The 20,660-nt window shown below is 39.8% G+C and overlaps 1 protein-coding gene across 1 annotated transcript in view; it reads left to right on the top strand.

Annotated features, from left to right (window-relative positions):
* Positions 1 to 2,927: 2,927 nt before the first annotated feature.
* si:ch211-196i2.1 (collagen alpha-2(V) chain) overlaps positions 2,928 to 20,660 on the top strand; it is a 38,878-nt gene continuing 21,145 nt past the window's right edge. The window contains exons 1-20 of the mRNA XM_054613098.1: positions 2,928 to 2,989; positions 4,489 to 4,533; positions 4,886 to 5,005; positions 6,396 to 6,449; positions 6,582 to 6,635; positions 8,902 to 9,009; positions 9,109 to 9,162; positions 10,597 to 10,650; positions 10,852 to 10,896; positions 11,450 to 11,503; positions 12,298 to 12,342; positions 12,433 to 12,486; positions 13,240 to 13,284; positions 13,385 to 13,428; positions 14,044 to 14,096; positions 15,260 to 15,313; positions 16,030 to 16,142; positions 17,154 to 17,198; positions 17,587 to 17,632; positions 19,429 to 19,473. Coding sequence (XP_054469073.1) covers positions 2,928 to 2,989; positions 4,489 to 4,533; positions 4,886 to 5,005; positions 6,396 to 6,449; positions 6,582 to 6,635; positions 8,902 to 9,009; positions 9,109 to 9,162; positions 10,597 to 10,650; positions 10,852 to 10,896; positions 11,450 to 11,503; positions 12,298 to 12,342; positions 12,433 to 12,486; positions 13,240 to 13,284; positions 13,385 to 13,428; positions 14,044 to 14,096; positions 15,260 to 15,313; positions 16,030 to 16,142; positions 17,154 to 17,198; positions 17,587 to 17,632; positions 19,429 to 19,473 — 1,194 coding nt within the window. The remainder of the gene's footprint in view (positions 2,990 to 4,488; positions 4,534 to 4,885; positions 5,006 to 6,395; positions 6,450 to 6,581; positions 6,636 to 8,901; positions 9,010 to 9,108; positions 9,163 to 10,596; positions 10,651 to 10,851; positions 10,897 to 11,449; positions 11,504 to 12,297; positions 12,343 to 12,432; positions 12,487 to 13,239; positions 13,285 to 13,384; positions 13,429 to 14,043; positions 14,097 to 15,259; positions 15,314 to 16,029; positions 16,143 to 17,153; positions 17,199 to 17,586; positions 17,633 to 19,428; positions 19,474 to 20,660) is intronic.

The following is a 20,660-nucleotide window of genomic DNA, read 5'->3' on the forward strand; positions in this document are numbered from 1 at the left end:
AATGCCTGTAACCAAAAAGGAAACCTGAGATTCCCTCTGTAATAACTAAACTAATTCATAAAATGTGTATGTTTCCATTTGATTCTTCGGGTTTGCCCTCCAGTGCTCTGTGCTCTTCCAATGGCATCTTTTCTTTAGCTCTCAAAGATTGATTGTAGGCTCAAAGAAAAAGTGCCAGATAAAGAAACATTTTAGCTGTATACAAAAAAAGCAGTAGTGCCGCTGTTTTTATGTTCTTTACAGATCGCTCAAAAATGAATCCAGGAAGTCACTGATTGCTTGTTGATCCGTTCTCTCGCTTCCAAATTCTGTCTTTCTGGACCTTTGTGCTGATTCCCACCACAGATCCATTGGCCCTTCAGCATCGAGGTCTTGGACTGTGGGTCCCTCAAGAGACACCAAAATCAGCTTGTCCATCATCTCTTCTTTAATAGAAGACCTCCAGTCTGTCTTGATTCTGCTGAGACAGCTGAATGCCCTCTCGCATATAGCTGTAGCGACTGGGGGGCATGTTTTGCTGTTTGATGTTTTCTGGTTGAAAACACACACCTCCATATACTCTAAAGCCACAGACAGTCTGCAGACCTCAACCAAAACAAAACACATTTTGAAAGAGGTAGGATAGAAAGGTTGGCATCATGACCAATATTGTACCAGTTCAGCGTGAACTAAGGGTAGATGAGCAAACTATACAGGCTGTATGTATGGTAATGGACTGATAATTAGTGCCTATTTGGCCCTATATCATATTTGATGATGTGATGCAAAGGCCCTTAAAAATTACAATACAGAACAAAAGGGACTGTTTTTTCCCAGTGCAGTGCCTTATTTTATCTGTATGAGCTCACACATTCTGAAACTATGTTCAGCGAAAAAATCTCTGAGCGTGCAGGCTCCTGCTTCCCTCTCCTCCTCCTCCTCCTCCTCCTCCTCCTCCTCATGTCCTCCTGCTCTCCATATGCCTCTCAGCTCCTCTTTAGTGCTCTCCATTTCAGCCCATTAGAGTCATCAAACAAAATTTACTGCCCTTTGGTCCCTTCCCCCGAAAGGCCTCTCTCACTGCACCACTGTGCCCCGAGGGCCAACATATGATGTGCTTTGTGTGTACGTCTGTGTGTGTGTATGTCTGTAATGCAATATGACAAGCTGGGGTTGTGGTGTTTTTCCTGTCACCTCTGGATACCACAGAACTTTAAAATGCTGGTTGTTTTGAAAGATTTAAAGTCTTTGTGAGTGTCTATAGAAATAAATTTAAATTGTGACAGCTGATGATTCAAACTGATTTACAGTGAGAAAAATGATAGAATAGTTTTATTATAAGTCAGTTTTCTTCTGATGACAGAAACTCAGAGTGACTCTGTTGTCTTTGGGATGGAGTGGAAGTAGTTCATAATGGAGTGAAAGTAGTATTGTGAATGAGTCCATGATGAAGGAGAGTGCAAACCTGCAGGTTCTGCATTTTGGGCCTTTCATGCAGCGTTTTCTTGAACTACACAAAGGCTCTTGATGCGTCGACATGAAAAAGGAAGAGGTTTTCCAGTAAGGAGCTTGTAAAACATGGAGCTCAATCATGTGGAGATCAATGTTAAGTTGTTGAAGATTCAACTTGTTAAGCAGAGATACATGCTCTCACCTGAGTGTCAGTTAAAGGGTAGCAGAGATGCACCCTTTAAGGTACTGCAGTGGAATTTGAGTGGTAGAAAATGGATTCTATAGTTCAGTATAAGAGAGCTTTATTGTCATTGTCTAAAACATTGTAACAAACATTGATGTGATACCTAAGCTACAATAATGAAGGTCAAAGATGAAACTCCAGCAGTGAGGAGAGTTTTAAGTGCTAACAATAAACAGGTAACTCAGTTAGAACCACTGAAATGTTTATCAGAGAGAGAAAAGTTTTTGGGACAGATATGTGAACAAATCAGTAGTGATGTGCAGTATTTGATGGCAGAAGGGTCCAAGTTACTGTCTTGAAAAGATGAGAAACTAATCGACTTGAGGGCAGATGAAATATTGCCAGATGTCAGTGAAGAGTTGATGACAGTTTTGAAGAAGGGAAGATGGTCTGCTGCAGAGTTGTTTTTCTAAGGGTTGTATGATACAAGTTTAGATCTTTTAAGTAGGAAAAGTGTTTCAGATGATGTAATTAAAAACAAAAGGTGATTATACATATCTGCGGGGATGAGATGGTAATGCTTATTATTTCCGCACTCTGAATAGAGATTAGTTTTACTGTGATCACAGATTCTTGCTGCTACTTTGAAAGTCTCTCTGGAGGCCGAATGGGTTCCCCGAGATTATTTATGCTTCTATCGTCTGTCAAAACATGATCAATCAGAATTCTGTTGAAATATCTGAAAGACTGTTCTCTCATAAGCCCTTATTCTTGTTTTCTTTCTCATCAGAATATATTTCTGAGCCAAGCGAGTTCCCGAGGGGACGGGACACTGCCGTCAGGATCCAGTCAGAAAGGTACAGTAGGTCGTGGGGATGTCTTTGTGGTGGACGAGGACACGGACTTGTTGGATCCAACCTTCCAAAATGGCGGACAAGTCAACCCTCAGTGGAAACCTTCCAGAAATGGACTCAAGGGAAGCCAGAAGGAGAAGCCTGAACTGTCCTCCAAACAGCTGGAAGAGAACATTACCACAGACAAGAAGGCTGACTCCGGTGGGAGGACGTCGTCGCTGTTCCCCGGAAAACCATCCGGTGACATCATTGACCTGGACAAAGGAAGTGCCCGCAAGAAGCCCTCAGTGGGATTTCCTGTACCCAAGATCCCTTCAGATCCCAAAACATCAACAGACTCTGGGACATCCGCAAAGGTGGAGGAGGGAGACCCGTCACCAATGGCAAACAACCAGACAAGGAGCACCCTGCCATTGTTACCATTGTATCCAGAGATAGAGACCTAGTCCTGGGCTCCGATGGCAAAATGTACCGACTTCAGAGTGGACCCCCAGGCCGAATGGGTCCCCCAGGACAGGAGGTGAGTTGTCTAATGGTCTTCTTGTAGCTTTATTACACTTGTTTTAATGCAACCTTATTAAGTGTAATTAATTTATATTTCCAAGTGACAGTAAAGAGAGCAAGAAGTCCTGTTAAATTTGCTCTACCTGATGTTAACTGCTCAGTGAGACATTTTTGTTTTTTATATTGTTGCATTTGTTTGGATATGGATTACCAAGGCCAAGGCTTGTTTCCCACTGATTTAACTGGACATTTACTGTATCATCAGAGCTATCTGTAGTCAGATGAGATCAAATAATTAGGACAAGCCTGAATAAAGTGTGACTTTGGTTCATGCTTTACAGCTTCCAAGAGCTGTTCTCCATCAGCTGCCATCTGACTCTGATCAGAGAAGGTTAAACCGCTCAAACATATGTTGATCCACATGTCTTTGATGCTGTGATCTGAGCACAAAGGCCACCGCACAGTTAAGGAGGCTCAACAGTTTGTCATAGCATTACTCAATGTGACAATGGTTACCTCTGGCTGCCAAGTTATCCGATTGGTGCTAAGGGCTGAAGTCATTTTATACAACCGGATGGTTTACCTGGTGTAAGAGGTGGGTCATCACAGGGACTCTAGGGCAGCCCGAACCAGAACCAGACTGCACATCTGGCCACATCTAGGCCGGTCTGTGGAGTCACGCTGCCATAAAATCCACAGGATCACGATTACTGTGATTGAATACGGCTGTAGAGAACATGAAGGAAGACGTCCTGTTGGCTTGGAATAAGTCCTTCTCTCCTCGCATGTGCTGCATTTAAGCTCTTGCTTGCTTAGCTGTTTGTAGTATTCCTAAAACGTTGTATTTTAGTAAAAACCATGTGTTTTTGGGAGGTACATAAGAATGTGACTCTGGCATGGCCACAGAAAATACTCTGGCAGGTCCATTAAAATGGTATTGATCATTAGTGGATGTAGAAACTAATGGACTCTAATGGTTTTCTAAGACTCTGCCTTATCTGTTTATTTGTATACCAGAACACCTTGTCTTGTTGTATCGCTTATTTATTATAGTAATGCCAGAGAATATAAGAACAACTAATTGAACTTTTAGTCAAGACAAGCTGCAGAATATCACAAAAAATGCAAACATTGTGTTTGCAGATTCACACAGTATCAAGTTGCTTAAAGATATAATTGATATATGCCAATTACTTTTGAGCCATGAATTCTTAGTGTTTTATTGGCATTCAAGGTGTTGGAAGTGAGACCTTGAAAGGAGTCTTCTGCTTTTCAACAGGCAGTCAAATAGACCACAAACTGAAGTTTTACTAGAATCCGGTGCCTTGCTTGTCTCTCAGATCAAACTTTTTTTGCCTCTAAGGACTAGTGCTGAAGTCTTTAGTCTTAAATGTCTGTGATAACATGTCAAAGTTAAAGCATATTTACAGTTTGAGCAGTGGTGTTGAAGTTCTTGATAAATACGTACATGGTCTATTCAGCTGTTTTTATTGAGTGTTGTTACTTGTTTGGCAGGGCTGTCCTGGTGAGCCTGGCCTGCCTGGGTTTAAAGGTGATAAGGTAAGAAAAGCATGTTTACGACATAATAGCCTAAAATGATGTGTTAAGTAAGTCCACCGGACTCATTTGGATTTAAGCACACCTCTGTTCTGTGAACCTCTGAAATACTATCTGAGGTTATATCTTGTTTTAAAGCTCAGTTTCACCTTTGATATTTTAATACATACTGCTATAAACTCCTGTCACTTCCTATGTTAAGCCCATGTGTTGATTTTTATGCCTAAGGCCCAATGCTGCATCAAATCACTTCTATGATGTCATGTTAATAAGCAACGCTGTGCCATGATACTTAGTATTCCATATAATTATATTTGCCTTACATGGACATACCACTTCCTTTCATCTCATATAGGGTAAGTTGGGTCCTGAAGGGCGTCCAGGAAAAACAGGGGAACCAGGACCCCCAGGACCGGCTGGTTTACCAAACCTCTACCTGTGGAAGAACACAGCGGAGGAATGGGCTGCCTTTCAGGTAAGATGGCAAACAAAATGTACTCCTTTTGTTTAGTGCAATATTTACAGGAAGTTGTTTTCCTTCTCCTTAAACAGATTCTCTCCTCTCTCTATCTTAATTTCTTTCTCAGTGAACAGTCAGTCCTATTTCATTATTGAAGCTTGAGAAAAGTGTTAGTCAACTTATTAAGAAAAGAAACCAAAAGATCACTTGCTTGATTTAAAATCAGAATCATTGTGCTTTGATCTGTTTTGTAAAACAGCCCAATGTCAATGGCTGAATAAAGAATGGACCCCTGCAGGAAGTCAGTTATGTTACGTCTAGTTTCTACTTTCAGATTAGATTTTACCAAATCATGCACACAGTCCCTTTAAAGCTTTAAACATATTATGATTTTACAAGCAATTAGCACATCTGGACTCTTTACTGAACAACAAGTGGGTACTTGTCTCCACACACAATATCCCATAAGTCCTCTCCTCATAGAGAGAAAAAACAGCTGTTTCTTGAATGTCAAGGGGGCTAGTATATTACCAAGATATAACAATAAGAAATGTATCATTTTGGAGTTTTCAGAAGATGTATTTTCCCGCTATCGAAGGTGGCTAACTGTTTCCCGATTCCTGTGTTTTTTTGTGGAGATAAATGATAAAGTGATCTGAAGCTTTCCATCTAAATCCTCATAAGATATGACATTTCCTAGTGTTCCTTCAAACATCTTTCCGTGAACACTGAGGCAATTAATGGTCAGTTTAAAAGAAACCCTGGAAAGCAAATGTTCTTCGAGGCTAACCCAGCCTCCCCAGACTATCTATAAAACCTTTGACCCCGCCGTTATGGTGCGTGCAAGCTGATGCTCTGTCCTCATGTGTTTAATCTCTCTGTAGTGGACACAGCTGTATGATATAGAATACACTCTCCAGCATGTCAGCATGATGGAGAACTCCAGTTTTTTTAAAAAGACGACAGAAATAAAAGTCTGTTAGTAGTTTGTGAAGGCGATTTGTTACTGTGTGTGCTTTGAACTTTATGTGGAGGACCTGCAGAGGTGATTCTCATACTTCCATTCATTCTGAATGATAGTGGTAAGGCAAAGATAGTTTTTTAACTACAGACACTAAGGTATTTTGGGGAAGATGGTTGAATCCAAGTAAAATTTTCACAAATGAGGATTGGTATCATCCATGTTGTCTTTTGATTTCATTTTCTGTCATGTTGGTTGTACTTCTGGATCTGTAACTCATCCTTTGGTTTCCATTTAATCCTGTAGCAAACCAATTTCTACCAGTTACTGCGAGCTGGTTGGCCTGTAAGTATGCTGTGACGATTAATATTGTTGTTGGGATTCAGTAGTTGTTTTGTTAGTTCCTGCTGACCAAAGGCTTGTTTCTTCTCTGTGATCTTGCAGAGTAAAGAAGGGTCTGAAGGACCACCTGGAGAGATGGGCGCGCCCGGCATACAGGTTATAGATACATTGACAATTACTAATGCAAATTTGTTTTAATCTGAATATATAACATTCAGAATAACCTCTCTTTGTTGAGTATTTCTAAATTGATAAACGGTTTGTATGGTTCCTGCTCCTCCTTCTCAGGGGCCACCTGGTGACGCTGGGGAGCGAGGACGACCAGGGATGCCTGGAGAGATGGTAACCACCCTAATTATCACTTCCTTATCCAGAAGTATTGTTTTTGGTGTAATTTGTCTTTAGAAATTTTTAAAAATCTTAAATTTGCCTAAATCTGTATTGTCCATGTAGTGTCAATACCCTCGGCTCATGTTATTTGTCATTGTAAACACATTCACATTCCTGAACATTTAAAACACAGTCTCCAGATAAGCTGAGTGAACATAGTCACAGTAATAAAATATGAAACAATTATAAACTAATGTTTCCAAAATCCATGAAGTTTATACTAGCATTCCGGCCCTGTCAGTCTCCTTTGCAACCCTCACTGTGTGCCGGTCATTCAGGGTGCACACAAAAGCATGTTGCATGCGTGTTCCAGTTAAATGTGTGCTTACTGCATAGGCCCTGTCGTAGCCTACTCTGTCCCTACTGTTGCGGCTGTTAAACGATTGATAAATTGTTTTGAGCATCACATCCTCAGCGAAATTATCAGAATTTGATCAATTCCGTCCGGTAACATTCGAAAAGTCTAGAAGAACCACACGCAAGCATGTTAAAATTCTGACAAAGTAGCACGTAGCAGAGAGATGACCAACATGACATATGTACTGTAACCGTGCATATGTCATCCACCCTAACCCACGACTAGTCGTGGTTTTAAAGCATTCAGCGTTTCAGAGCAGAGAATAACTGTACATATTTTGGGCATCACTTTATAATAATTTCCCTTAATGAAATTAGTCTATTTTAGGGTGTCACTGGAAACTTTGGCATGTTGATCAAAGTTTAATTTCTGTGGGATTGAACAACACTCGTCCATACAATATGAGTTTGTAAAAATAGACACACCAGTGGATCCAGCTGAGTGTAACAGTTTTGAGTTCAAATAAATAAATTGTATTATGGTGGTGCAGAGTGAGTGTGGTTAAAGTGAGTGGGTGTTTGGAAACCTTCATGCATGTAACTCCCTATGATGTAACCTTTCTCATGTTGAGAGGATAAACAATGAAAGTATATTTATTGCAAAGTTAAGATGTTCCATACTTTTTGTTCTAAATATGATTATACTGAGCTGTAGTTGATCCAGTTTTCTTTTCCAGTTGATTTCATTCGTTTTACATTCTCTCACTGAGATCTCCCTTAATGTCATTTTCTCACATCTAATTTGAAAACCTTTGACTTCATTTGTTTGGGTGAACAGCTTGTAAAGGTGAATTCAATTTGCATTACATCCATCTCAAAAGAACATCTCAAAATACACAAACATGCTTCCTTGAAGTCCACTGTGACCATATGGAAAGTGAAAGCCCGTTGTCATATATTGTGTGAGGTCTCAGCTGCATAATGTATTGGTTCTGAGGACCAAACAGTGTGGTTTGGGATAGTTGGAAGCACTCAACAGCCTTTGGTGTCTGCTCTGTTTAGATCCTGTGTGGCAGAGAGTAAAGGTCCACTGTTTGTGTTTGAGACTCTGGAAAGCCTCCATGAATGAAAGCACATTTCTGCTTGTGAATTAACCGGAGGTGATCTTGTCGGTGACCTCATGTCCCTCAGCACTGATGTACGTGTGTCTCATACGTGTATGCATGTACTCAGTCTGCAAAATACCCAATGGTAATCCAAGGTTACCCCTACCTTGCCAGTGGGGCACGCTCATATGCACTCACATGCACTGTAAGATGCACACGGCCGGCCTGGCTATGTCAACAAAGCACAGAGAAGCTTGATTATAACACACACACACATTGAGAAGGTGACTTCGTTCTTTACAGTTGATTGTGGTCATGTTAATGTTCTGAATATCATATAGGGAACCTTAAAATGAACACAAAAAAAAAATAACTCACTCATCATGTCGGTCACACAATGTGCGACATCCTATCCATTATCCTCTGCGGCTTAGAATATAAAGCTGTCCACTGCCAGCACAGGTGGTATAGCCATTCACTGTGAATATGTGCATGTTTTCCACCTGTCTACAGGCAGAGTTATTGCAGGATACAGTCTTCTTGACACTGTGTTGTTATTCAGGTGATGTGTCGTCTTTGTGATGAATGGCTCCACTGAGTGGTGGAGAGGGTCAGTGTCTTCACAGTGCGAACCTATAATTTACAATAAAGCTTCCCCAGTGTGAGGCTCACCACGGCTGCAGAGTATTGTGATGTTGCTCTCCGTATTTATACTTTGTTTGATTGTTATTTTTTTATAAAGATGTCATTACGTTCACAGGCAGAAAAACAAGCAGTCAGTATCAACAGCGATAATCATTTTTGTTGACTGATAGGGCGAGCGGGGTCTCAGGGGCCCTCCAGGACAAGCCGGGGCCCCTGGCAGAGATGGGGCCAATGGAGAAGATAGTGAGCCCGGGTCACCTGGTGCTCCTGGATCAAAGGTAGGCACATTCTGTATGGTAAACAGTTAACCGGTACATGTTCAGCATGAGGGTTATTTATTGTTAACATTTTTCCACCTTGTCTCTAATTGACATCAGGGCCCTTGGGGATACCGGGGAGAACGAGGGTCCGAAGGGGAAAAAGGTGATGAGGTGAGGAATAAAAACGGCACAGCTGCCATGTGAGAACAACCGGTCAGTCCCACTTAAATTTTAGATTTACTGTTCGTGAAATTGTAGCCAAGAAGGAATGGTTATACTGAATGCAGTTTTAGCCACAGCTCATGAAAGCCGTAATTCATCTATTCAGCACTTAGGCCGTCACTTACATAACGATTTTAATATGAGTAGCTGTCACGTTTCTCTAAAGCAGCTTCAACTGACTGGCCTAGTTAGGCCTGGGAGTTCTCTAATGTTACATTTTGTCAAAACAGAAGTAGCCATTCAATACTTTCGCCTAAAGAAAAAACTCATATTGACAAATGATTTAATGTGCTTCGGCTCTTTATAGTTTTCCAGACTATTTTATTGGGTCGATAAGAAATAATTATTTACGATTGGTATCGAGCCTGCTAAAGTCTCATCTGAGGTAACTGTTCAACCTTTAAAAGTGAAGTTGGACTTTTTGACTTAAACCTGTAAGGACAGCTTTTTCTTTTTGGGCCGCAGTGGAAAGAAGCTATAAACAAAACTAGGACATGCCTTTTAAGTTGACATGGTGAAAGCTAACAGTTGCCTATTTACACATTCAGCAGGTAATTGTTTTCTGGCTACCTGGCAAACGCTCAATATTCAGTCTTCTTTTTAGCTTTGCTTCTGGTCTTCACCAGCTCCTGGTGGAGAAAGTTTTTCTCGGCTGTATTTCTTAAGGAAACTTAAGAAGGCAGAATTCCCGTTCCCAAGTTGTTGTTAACTTTTACAGTGGAGCAATAGAAAGCAATCTGACTGGAACCAATACAAAATTGCATGAAATGTGCACTGCCCAGGGAAGGAGGGCTCTACAACGGGTGATTAAAACTGCCCAGAACATCGTTGGTACCCATCTACTGATCAGTGATATTGGTGAGAAGAGGAACCTGCTAAAAGCTTAGGGATATTAAAACACAATACCAACCCGGCAACAACCTGTTCACTCTGCTGCCGTCTGGAAAGAGATACAGAAGTACCAGACTTCAAAATAGTTTGATACTTCTGGCTGTGAGTCTCCTTAACTCATACTCCATATATGATATAGTTTGTTTGTGTTTTTCTTATGTAGCAAATGGGACCTTGTGCAACCCTGTTGTACATGACAATAATTAACTTTGTAGCCATGTTACCTTTAGCTGATTCTATATGTTCACCAGCTAACTAGTTGCTAACTAGTTTTTGGTGCTGGACAGGTAGTGTACCGATCTTTAGCTGTTTTTAGAGTTTTTTAGCTGAAAACAGCTGTCTGCTGAGCGTTGAGAATATACAAAACACTATATTTGCAGGACTGATACTCTTAATTCTCTGTGGGCTCATCACTGTCATTTTGGGCCTTTGTAGTGTAATAACTTTTTTAAAACCTGACCCTTTTCACACTTTTCTTCTTTACCTCTTCAGGGTCTCATTGGCCTCCAGGGTCCAAGAGGAGAAGTTGGCGAACCTGGTGAGAAGGTACTCGTTGGCCTAATTAAATTATCATCATCATGAATATTTTCGAGTAGAATAAGAATTCTTCCTCACAAAAAGTTTTTTCTTTCATGACGGGATTGTTTTAAAACCAACAGACCATACTGCCTGTAGCTCTTATGACTTCTCTTGTTGAACAGTACAATATAACGTAATGATCTTGGTCTGTGTTTTGTCTTTGTTCAGGGCTCTACGGGTTTACCGGGCCCACCTGGTCCTGTTGGACCACCAGTGAGTGTCTTGTACCCTTCCTCATATTATATATATATATATATATATATTATAATCATATTTATAACCCTTGGAGAGAAAATAGATGGTTCATTAACTAGAAACATTTCTCCTTAAACTGTAAAATGTAGCTGCTTACACATGAATAACAATCTGCTAGACAAGATGCCAACACATTACAGGATCAAATTAAAACAATGAGAAGGAAAGCAGCTGTGATTGTGTAATACATTTCTTACACATCCAACTGGTGTGAAATAGGATGAACAAAACAAACAATCAGCTTTTGTGAAAGAAAGACATGAGCCTCTGAATCCTTTTTAATCCATAATCCAGTCCCTCTTTGAACTTCAAGGCAGCGAGGCACTGACTCCCATTTTCTCATCAGTCTATTTTTGGGTTTACTTGGATTCTATTTGGAATGAAATAAGAAACTCTGCCTCCTAGTATTAAAACATGCACTCCATAATCTTTGAAAACAGCTTTATCAATGTATTTTAATGATGTATTGTTGTTACGGTGACATTTAATACTTTTATAATCTTCCCTGCAGGGGCCTCAGGGGACCCGAGGTGGCTACGGGCTGGAGGGGCCCTTTGGGCCTGATGTGAGTGATATGTCGTCTGACTATAGCTGCTCGACAAGTTGCCCTTAAGATTTGCTATCAAGCTTTTTTTTTTACTTTGCACAGTTGTGAATGATTCCTCTAGAAGTGAATGTTGTTATCGAGGCTTTCACACTGGTTCAACACTACTTCACTATTTGTCATGTGGTATTCTTGCCTTTTGATGGTTTAGTTCAACTAAAGAAATTCAAATTCAATCATGAAATAATCATCCCTAAAGCAATTGAAGTAAGTGATGTTTGTACCAAACAATAAATAAGCTTCTGTATTTTACAGTTGGGGCAATTAAAACCTCTTGAGCTAACCTTCATTTTGTGGTTTAGCTAAAAAAGTTCTTCAAACATTTTGTTTTAAATTATTAGAGAAACCAAAGTCAGACTTTTGAAATCAGTGTCATCATTTGGCCATAGATGAACTGAATTTTGCTGCATGAGCAATTTAGAGAAATTTAGTCGACATCCATCGATCCATCCATTTATTTAACGGTTTCACAGTATGCTTTTGGCAAGAGGAGGTAAACATCTGCATGGTTTGCGGCTGTAACTATTTCTTAATGATGTGAATGAAGGTTGAGATGAACCTGCTGTTTACGGACTGTGTTTGGCTTTATTACAAACTTCAATATAGGTATTAGACTAAATAAGGATTAAGTGATAAATGCATGAGTATTACTACTTTGGTTGAATTATCTCTTAGTTGTATTCATTGTGAGAGGTCTGAACCAATGGAAAGTGTGAAGGACATTACTCATGCTGCTATGAATTTGTTGTCACCAGGGGGAGAGTGGACTGGATGGCCCTCCAGGTCTGCCAGGGCCAACGGTGAGCAGATGGACTGATTATTAGATAACATATTTGTCTCTTGGTGCCAATTATCAATATATGTGTGATACTTGTTTGTGTGTGTCGCAGGGCGCAGCAGGTTTCACGGGACGAGTTGGTGCTCAGGGAGTTAATGGCTCAAGGGTAAGATGACACCACGACTACTGAGTAACATGCAAGTTAAAGGTGTTTTTTTCCAAGGCATACAACTAATGATTACTTCCATTTTTTGGTTAATTAAATTTTGTTCAGACTGTTATGTTAAACATGAGCAAAACATTGCCCACTTTTAAATTTCCATCCCAAGATGCCCTCCTCAAATGTGTTGTTTGGTCCCACCAACACTCCAAAACCCCAAAGCTAGTTACAGTGGTATAAAACAGAGGAAATTCTCACATATCACAAACCCGAATCAATGAAATGATTGAAGGTATAATATGTTACATTTTCGCACTGAAATGTCTAAAAATGACTTGACCTATGTAATGTATTTTGTTAAGTTGTGAACTTAGATCATCCCAAATGTTTCCAACAATTTTTCAACCTATAAAAATCTGTTATGTCAATAAAGGTAACGGTACGTGTCATTGTCGTCATATCCTCTTTGCCAATGCGTCCTCGTTGTCTACCAGAAGCTGTCGTAAATTGATTTCTTATACAGTTTAAAGCTACATTTTTTTTAGCCATTGGACGTCTGAATCTTAAGTTATCAGATAAATCAACACTAACATATTATACTTTCAATGGATTATCAAAATTGCTGTCAGTAAAGAAGCAATGGTAATTTCACATATTTAAACATTGTGTCTGGAAAGTTTCATAGACGTCAGTCTGGGTGACCAAATGTAGTTCGCAGGTGACTTCCTCTGTGTATAAATTGTTTATTTTTTCTTTCAGGGGGATATTGGACCTGCTGGCAGTGTTGGTCCCAGAGGCCCACAGGTATACATTTTGTGTGGTTACATACATGCTGCAGTTATTCAACGCACTGGACATGTTTAGAGACTGTGAACCTTCTTTTTCTTTGACTAGGGGCCTCCAGGTTTAGAGGGACAGATGGGACCTCCAGGACTCAGAGGGCCCCAGGTGAGTTCAGTTCAAGGCAAGACTGTTAATGGGGACTTTGGACATTTTGGGGTGCTGCTCCATTCACTTTGCTGCCAGTAAAATGCAGGAGGTTAAAGTCAATGTTTTCATATCAACAGGGACATTCAGGACTGATCGGTGCTGCTGGACCTAAAGGAGATCCTGTAAGTTGTTTATTGAACGTGAGCAGAGCTGCACACAAGAATCTCTAGTGTGAAGTATCCTGGTTTACCATTTTTAGCCAGTTTGTTTCAATTGCTATGAAGTGGAATTGAAATCAGTGTATCGTGCATGCATGACCAAAGGAAAATATGGAAAAATGTGGAACTGAAGTTCTATGATTCCTCATGTGGGGACAATAAACAAGCAAACATGCATTTTATGCTAGAAACTGTCAAGTTAGTAAAGATTTATTCAGACAGCAAAAGGAAAAGAAACACAAAAAACCAGGCTATGCTCATAAAAAAGAAAAATAACATGAAATCTCACTCTCAAGTGTCATTGTAGTGGGAAGGCCGTGTCTCTTTTAGTTTAACTTCCATCATGGATATGTTATTCCTGTTGCATAATATTCACGGTGGATCATTTTGTCGTGTTTCTTTTCTTTTATATCAGGGGCCTGTGGGGCCCGCGGGTGCCCGGGGGATCCTGGCTTTGAGGGGCCCATGGTGAGTTGTTCTCTAAGGTATTATTACATGACAGTAGGTACACATATTGTATGAACAGACTAGATGTTGTTTAAAGTGTTACAACCAGTTGTGGATGTTCTGCACTCTTTTGGTAGACAGCATAGTGCAGCCTCACACTGCCATCTGCTGGTCGTAATGTCTCAGTGGATCATGACTGGATGCTATGGGACACTAAGGACACTCTTTCTTTTGTTTTCGTGGTTCTGGTGATCAAGAAAATGTCAGAGGAATCCGACAATAAAGTCAAATAACTGTAGCGTAACTCATTTGACAGATTAGTTCTGTATTCCCTTGGAGGCCCTTTAAAATAACCTCCTTCGTTACCGGCCATTTCATTCAAGATTGAATACTTTATTGCCACATTAACACAATAGATTGTATTTGCCTTAATCACCTCTCACTTAAGCAAAGACAGAATGAGACAAAAATACATTAAACAAAGTAATATAAAACAGTAATATGCATACTCATAAAATAATAAAAAAATTAGAAAACAAAAAGGTTAAAATGAAATCTAACACTTAAGAACACCATAGATAAAACGCCATAACTCCTGAAGGGAAAAAAACGTCTGCCCCATTGCACAATTATAATTCACCTGTCGAGTGGCCTGCAGTGCTGTTTGTCTCAAGGAAGAGGACAGCTTCAGGATATGTGCTGTTCTCCAACCTGGATTTGTTTTGTGAGTAGGAAGATAAATTAAAAGGTTGTTAGCTGGGTGAGAGTGATCCTTTTAAACTTTAAGGGCCTTTTGCAGTGTAGCCTTATGTATTTCCCCTAGGGGAATTCTGGATGCAGTCAGACTTTGTCCAGCTGTCTCTTGTCCTCAGCTGACATGTTGCCAAACCACACATTATAGCGTAGGTAAGGACGCTCTCCACTGCCACGTTCTTGAAAATAGTAGTGGTATCTTCTATTTGTCTTTTGAATTGTTTTAATATGGAATGTGATCGTTTTATACAACAATTTGTTTCTAACCATGCATGTTGATCCTTAAATACCAAATCCATGATTATTTACAGGGTGCTGCAGGGAAACAGGGTCCTATGGGTTTTCCAGGGGGAACGGTAGGCGCTCATTATAGGTTTACAAATATATTTACTGCAAAACATTACTGGCTTTGACCATTTTCTTCCTCACAGGGTAACAGGGGACCAGATGGGGACAAGGGGGATCCAGGACCTCAAGGCGACAAAGTAGGAGCCAGCTTCTTCCTGTTCACTCTGTAACACTCAAAGAAGAAAACAATGCAATGTCACAGAGCTACTTTTAGGAATAGTTCAACATTTTGGAAAATATGCTAGTTTTTTCTGTGAGGTTTGCTCGTACAAGGGTCCCAAGTCTGATTCACCAAATTGTCCTCGTGGAACAAACTTGTTGCAAATCCCTCATTTCAGCCGGCCGAGTGCCATCTGTCCATGAGGAGTTGCATATTTATGAGATTTCACCATAATAATATCTATTGCCCCAAAAGCTACCATATCAGGCTACCTGTTCTGCTCCGTTTGTGGGAAAGTTTTTATTCAAAAAATGTTAGTAAAGAGAAGCTTTGAGTCCTGTTTTGGACACATTTAGCAGGTCAGTAGTTGTATCAGAGGACAAACTATCAATAGAACAGCTGCCAAAGGTCATCTGAGACTCACATAGACATTAGATTTGAGGTTATCATAGCACACGGACAATAATAATCAAAGACACAGTGGCAGCTGAGATGAAATATTTATTGACAGGGTGCAGTCACTTCCTGGAGTCCCTGCTGGTTGCCTGGCAACCTCACAGCGACAACGATAATAATCATATTTCTCAAAATGCGAAACTATTCATTTAACGTTTCATGTACCACTGTATGATTTAGACAGGTCTCTGTGCCCTTTTCATCGAGAGAAAATGTACCTTTATGATTTTGTCTCAGGGCATTCAGGGGGCAGCAGGTATTAGGGGTCCTCAGGGAGAGAGGGGCCCCAACGGCTTCCTAGGTTTCACAGGAACCACGGGCCAGCCTGGCCCCACAGGCACCGAGGTACAGTAGAGACAATGTTAGCCGTCATCTCTTTTTTTTAACACTGATCTACAGTATTAACTATGTGGGCATAATACTGTATAACATGCTCCTTTAGCCAGGAGAAAGAAGCTTCCTGGTGAAAGTGAAAAAGGCGATAAGCTTGACTGGTTTTATATTTCTTCATACAGGGCACAAATGGAGAAACTGGTCCTCAGGGAAAACAGGGCAGCCGTGGGTTAAAGGTCAGTGATGATTTGTGCCTCTGAACACCAAGAAATGTCAAATGACTTCATATGTTGCTCCAAATGTCACATTTAACTGCGAAACCTTAGAGCCTCCAGCGGCCTCCTGCATGTAAATATAACAATGTAATGTTGTGAAACGAATCAACAACTTTTTACTACAGTGGTGTACACGCACTTGGTCAGGAATTTTTAGTGATGCGTCATCTGTTTTGAGTAGGAATATACAATTAAAACATCTAGTGTGATTATTAACCTTTGCATAATCAAGTGCATGTGTCTGTAAATATCTCTAGACAAAAGTAAATGTAAGTTCTCAAAATCAGCCCCATAGACATTATATTTGTAAATTCAGTGACATTGAAATATGTAATATAACTTAATCACATGTCATTTTTTGCTTTCTAAATAAACATAGTTTAAGAATAGTAATCAGGACAACATGCAAATTAACACAAACACCTATGAAGACATTTCTGTTCTGTAGTGGATAATAATGCTCAGCCGCACTCACTAATATCTGAACCTCCTTAAAGGGAAACAGGGGACCAGACGGACGTAACGGCAAACCAGGACCCAGAGGGAACAAGGTACTACAATAACAACTTAAATAATAAATGAATAGAAACTGAACAATAATGCCAAATTAGAGCTGGCATGCAAATTCTTCTATCCATTCTGATTTTCCTGACAAATAGCTCGGCTTTAGGAGCCTGTTGTAAAAGTTGCTCTGTCTCCCACTGGAGTTATTTGATATTGATGTTGCCTTTCTCTCTCTCTGCTCTTCTCCAGGGCCGGACTGGACCGTGGGGCCACTCTGGCCAACCGGGTCCATCGGTAAACTTAAAGCCTGTCAGAAATTATTTGAAATGTAGTCCACACTGAAGTGTGCTTGACTCTGGCCGTGCGTTCAAAATGCAGGTCAATTCTGAACATTGGTGTTCAATACTAGTATTCATTTCCACTTCCCCTATTTCCTTTTTGTCAGGATTAAGCAGATTTATTTGCCATCATTTGTGGGATTTAATATTCATATACCGTATGTTTATACTTAGCAGCTGCACGTTTCTGTTCTAGATCAACCTTAAACGTCCTTTTATACTTGGCTGTCATAATGACCTGCAGAGATAAAAACACAAAAGCAAAGTTTAGATTCTTAGACACTGCAGAAATAATTCTGCTGGATGAACAGTTTGCATTTATGTGTTTGCTCGATCTCTCACAGGGTTTGCCTGGGCCACCTGGACCAGAGGGAGCAGAAGGAAAGCCTGGTACACAGGTTCCCATTCTCTATCATATTTCAATCATCACCTGTACATGTTGTGTCTATGTTTACCTCTACTTCCTGTCAATTACTGTACAAACATTTGATATTCTGTGAATTATTTTTTTATGATGATGTTGACTTACTTCACACACAAGCACACACACACATCTCATCTCAGAGGGAAGAGACAGCTCACTGCACATCATCAAGAAAACTGCTGAGTACAAGATTTTCTGGATTAAAGGACTGACATGCTGAAATGGAAATGCCCCCAAACTGTCAGAATTGACTCCCAAGTTGAGTCAAGGTTCCTCTCATGTAGTTATTGTTGGTTTAGCCAGCAGGAGGCAGTCTGTGTACAGTACAGCAAACCCATGGTGAGCTGTGACAGTAAGTTGAGCAGAGTATATGCTTTATGTCTGACTTGTGTGTTCATCACTGTTTTATTCATCTTTGGAAGAGGCCACTTAACTTGACTGCTTGTTAAGTTATAAGAGAGGGATACATCGTGAAAAGTTTTTATATTCATAATCAACAAGAAGCCGATTTATTGATTTGCAGATTGATAAAAGGTTAATTGTAGTTGTGATACATGGTAGATAATTCCCTATATAAAGTAATCTACAAGGAAATATGAAGAACATGCTCCCTTTCTTTGATTTATATCAGGTTGGGTTGTTTTTTTGGCGAAAGAAAGCACTTTCACAGCCTCTGCAAACTCAGGATAGGTAATCTTCTGCCATTTTATTTGACTAAAAGATTAATCATTTAATAATAACCAGATAATGGATAATGACCCCAATCATTATTTGCAGCCCTAAATTGGGGTGACTCCGTTATAAAAAGTCTCCAATGCAGTTTCAAGTTTCTAAGAAAATTTGTAGAAACTTTTTAAAAGCTTTAATTAAAAAAGTTGTAATGAAATTGATTTGACATTTAAGGGAAATATGTCTAATTGTGTCCTTGCCTAAGGTTTAGCTCAGACAATCGATATCACTCTCTTATCTGGCTGGTAAATGTGAAACTAGGGCCAGCAGACAGTTTGCTTAGTTTATCATGAAGACTGGAAACAGCTCCATTCAAAGGCAACATAATCCAGCTACCAGTACCACTTAAGCTCACCAATTTACATGTGCAAGTGGTTTGTTTATGCCATACACAAACTTAAGTGTAACAAGAAGTTGTGGTTTTAGGAGTGAGACAATATGCCGACTTATTTTTCAGCCAGCAGCAATGACTTGAGTGACAGATACTTTTCTTTACCCTGAGGTTGCCAGATCGAAGAAGAGTCAAGCACATAGATTCCCTGCAGATATTTTTAAACCAGAGGACAGAGCCTGCTTCCAACATTTATGCTTCAATAGTCAATCCTGGCATCCGGCTACCTTTCTGCCTCAAAGCTGTTGTACCTTGTGACATGAGTGCTACAAAGTGTACATAATAATAGGGCAGCAGAGCATCAGCAGAGCACTGCTGACCTGATTGCCAATTTTAATATCACCTCAGACTCCCTGACTTTGCCCCAGTGTTTTTTGTTGCCTTAACTGACCCATTTTACAATGATTTTCAAACAAGTGTGTTCATTGTTGACGATAGAGAAAGAGTGAACTATGCTAATCATCTTTAGTTTTTAGCTTTGTGTTTAATGAGCAGATATTTGTATATAAATATATCTTTAGGATTAAATTGCTTAACATTCATTAAAGTAAAGGTTATTTCTGTTTTTTGCACTCTGAATGACCTCTACTGTTGGGAAAAAAATTGCATTGTTGGTATTATCCCTACCTCTCTCTGTTCCAGGGCCCTTCGGGTTCAGCTGGCAGCGCTGGCAGTAAAGGACTGTCGGTAAGGCAGTTAGCCTCAGAGTGACCTCAGCATTCGATTCATGACATCATCCCTCCAGCTCGGATTTCTTGGCTCTTTGCCACAAGATCAGGGTTCAGCCAAATAAAACAAATCATTACAGTTTAACAAGACATCCCAGGATTGAATATGGGGAACTTTATTGATTCATGAGAAGGAAAAGCACAACATGTTATCATGTTATCTATATGCGAGTCTTAGACATCTGGTTTGAAAACCATGGGCATTAATCTGCGGCTGTAACAGCTTTCAACCAGATGTTGGAACCTGACTACAGGGTTTTGCTTCCATTCAGCCACAAGAGCATCAGTGAAGTCCAACACTGATGTTGGGTGATAAGACTTTATCATCATTTTGTTCACAATGATTTGTGTTACAACACTTAATGTCCTGGAAAACTTGATTTACTACTTAAAGGAATACTTTACCCTCAAAATGATCTTTTGTATATCAATCAGAGCGTTTAATCTTGTATTCTTGAGGAAAACAAAATTTTCTCAAATGCCTCTACAGGGGATGGAGAGTCAAAAATCTTTAAAAAGTCTTGATGAAATCAGCGTAAATAGGGGCCTAGTCAAACAAAAAAAACCATCCGTTTATGTACTCTCATGCAGTATAATCCAAACACACAACTCATGCAGTATAATTTAAATCTCATTTATCCAATCCTATGCTCACCACATCACAAACACATGTATCTTCGCCAAAACATTACTGTTTAAACACTCAGAGACCGTCTCAGGCTTGCACAGGTGCGCTTTGCATCCTGAGAAGTCCCAAGTTTTCTAAAAGAATTTAAGGTGAAGTATTCCTCAAATTAATTAATCCATAAGAACTCCAGAGTTACAATTTGGTAGTATCAAATTAACAGTCACCATATAATTAATTGCTCAAATTAACAAAGACAAATTTAGTCTGCTGAAGAGTCTTAAATTGAATCATTATCACCAATCTATTTTCCATAATGGCGTAGCCAAATTTAATGGCCAAGAGACAATTACATGGTAGATTAAGCAGTAAAACACTGAAAAACCTCATTTAAACCAATAATTTAACAGCTCAATGCACGTTTGTTAATTGCTAGAAATAAATGACAAATGTTTGTTTCACATTTGCCCTTTCATACTTTTGGTCAGCCTTGCAACTTTCATAATGTTTTCTCTCATCTT

Source organism: Anoplopoma fimbria, chromosome 14, assembly GCF_027596085.1.
Source record: "Anoplopoma fimbria isolate UVic2021 breed Golden Eagle Sablefish chromosome 14, Afim_UVic_2022, whole genome shotgun sequence".
NCBI classification, from domain to species: domain Eukaryota; kingdom Metazoa; phylum Chordata; class Actinopteri; order Perciformes; family Anoplopomatidae; genus Anoplopoma; species Anoplopoma fimbria.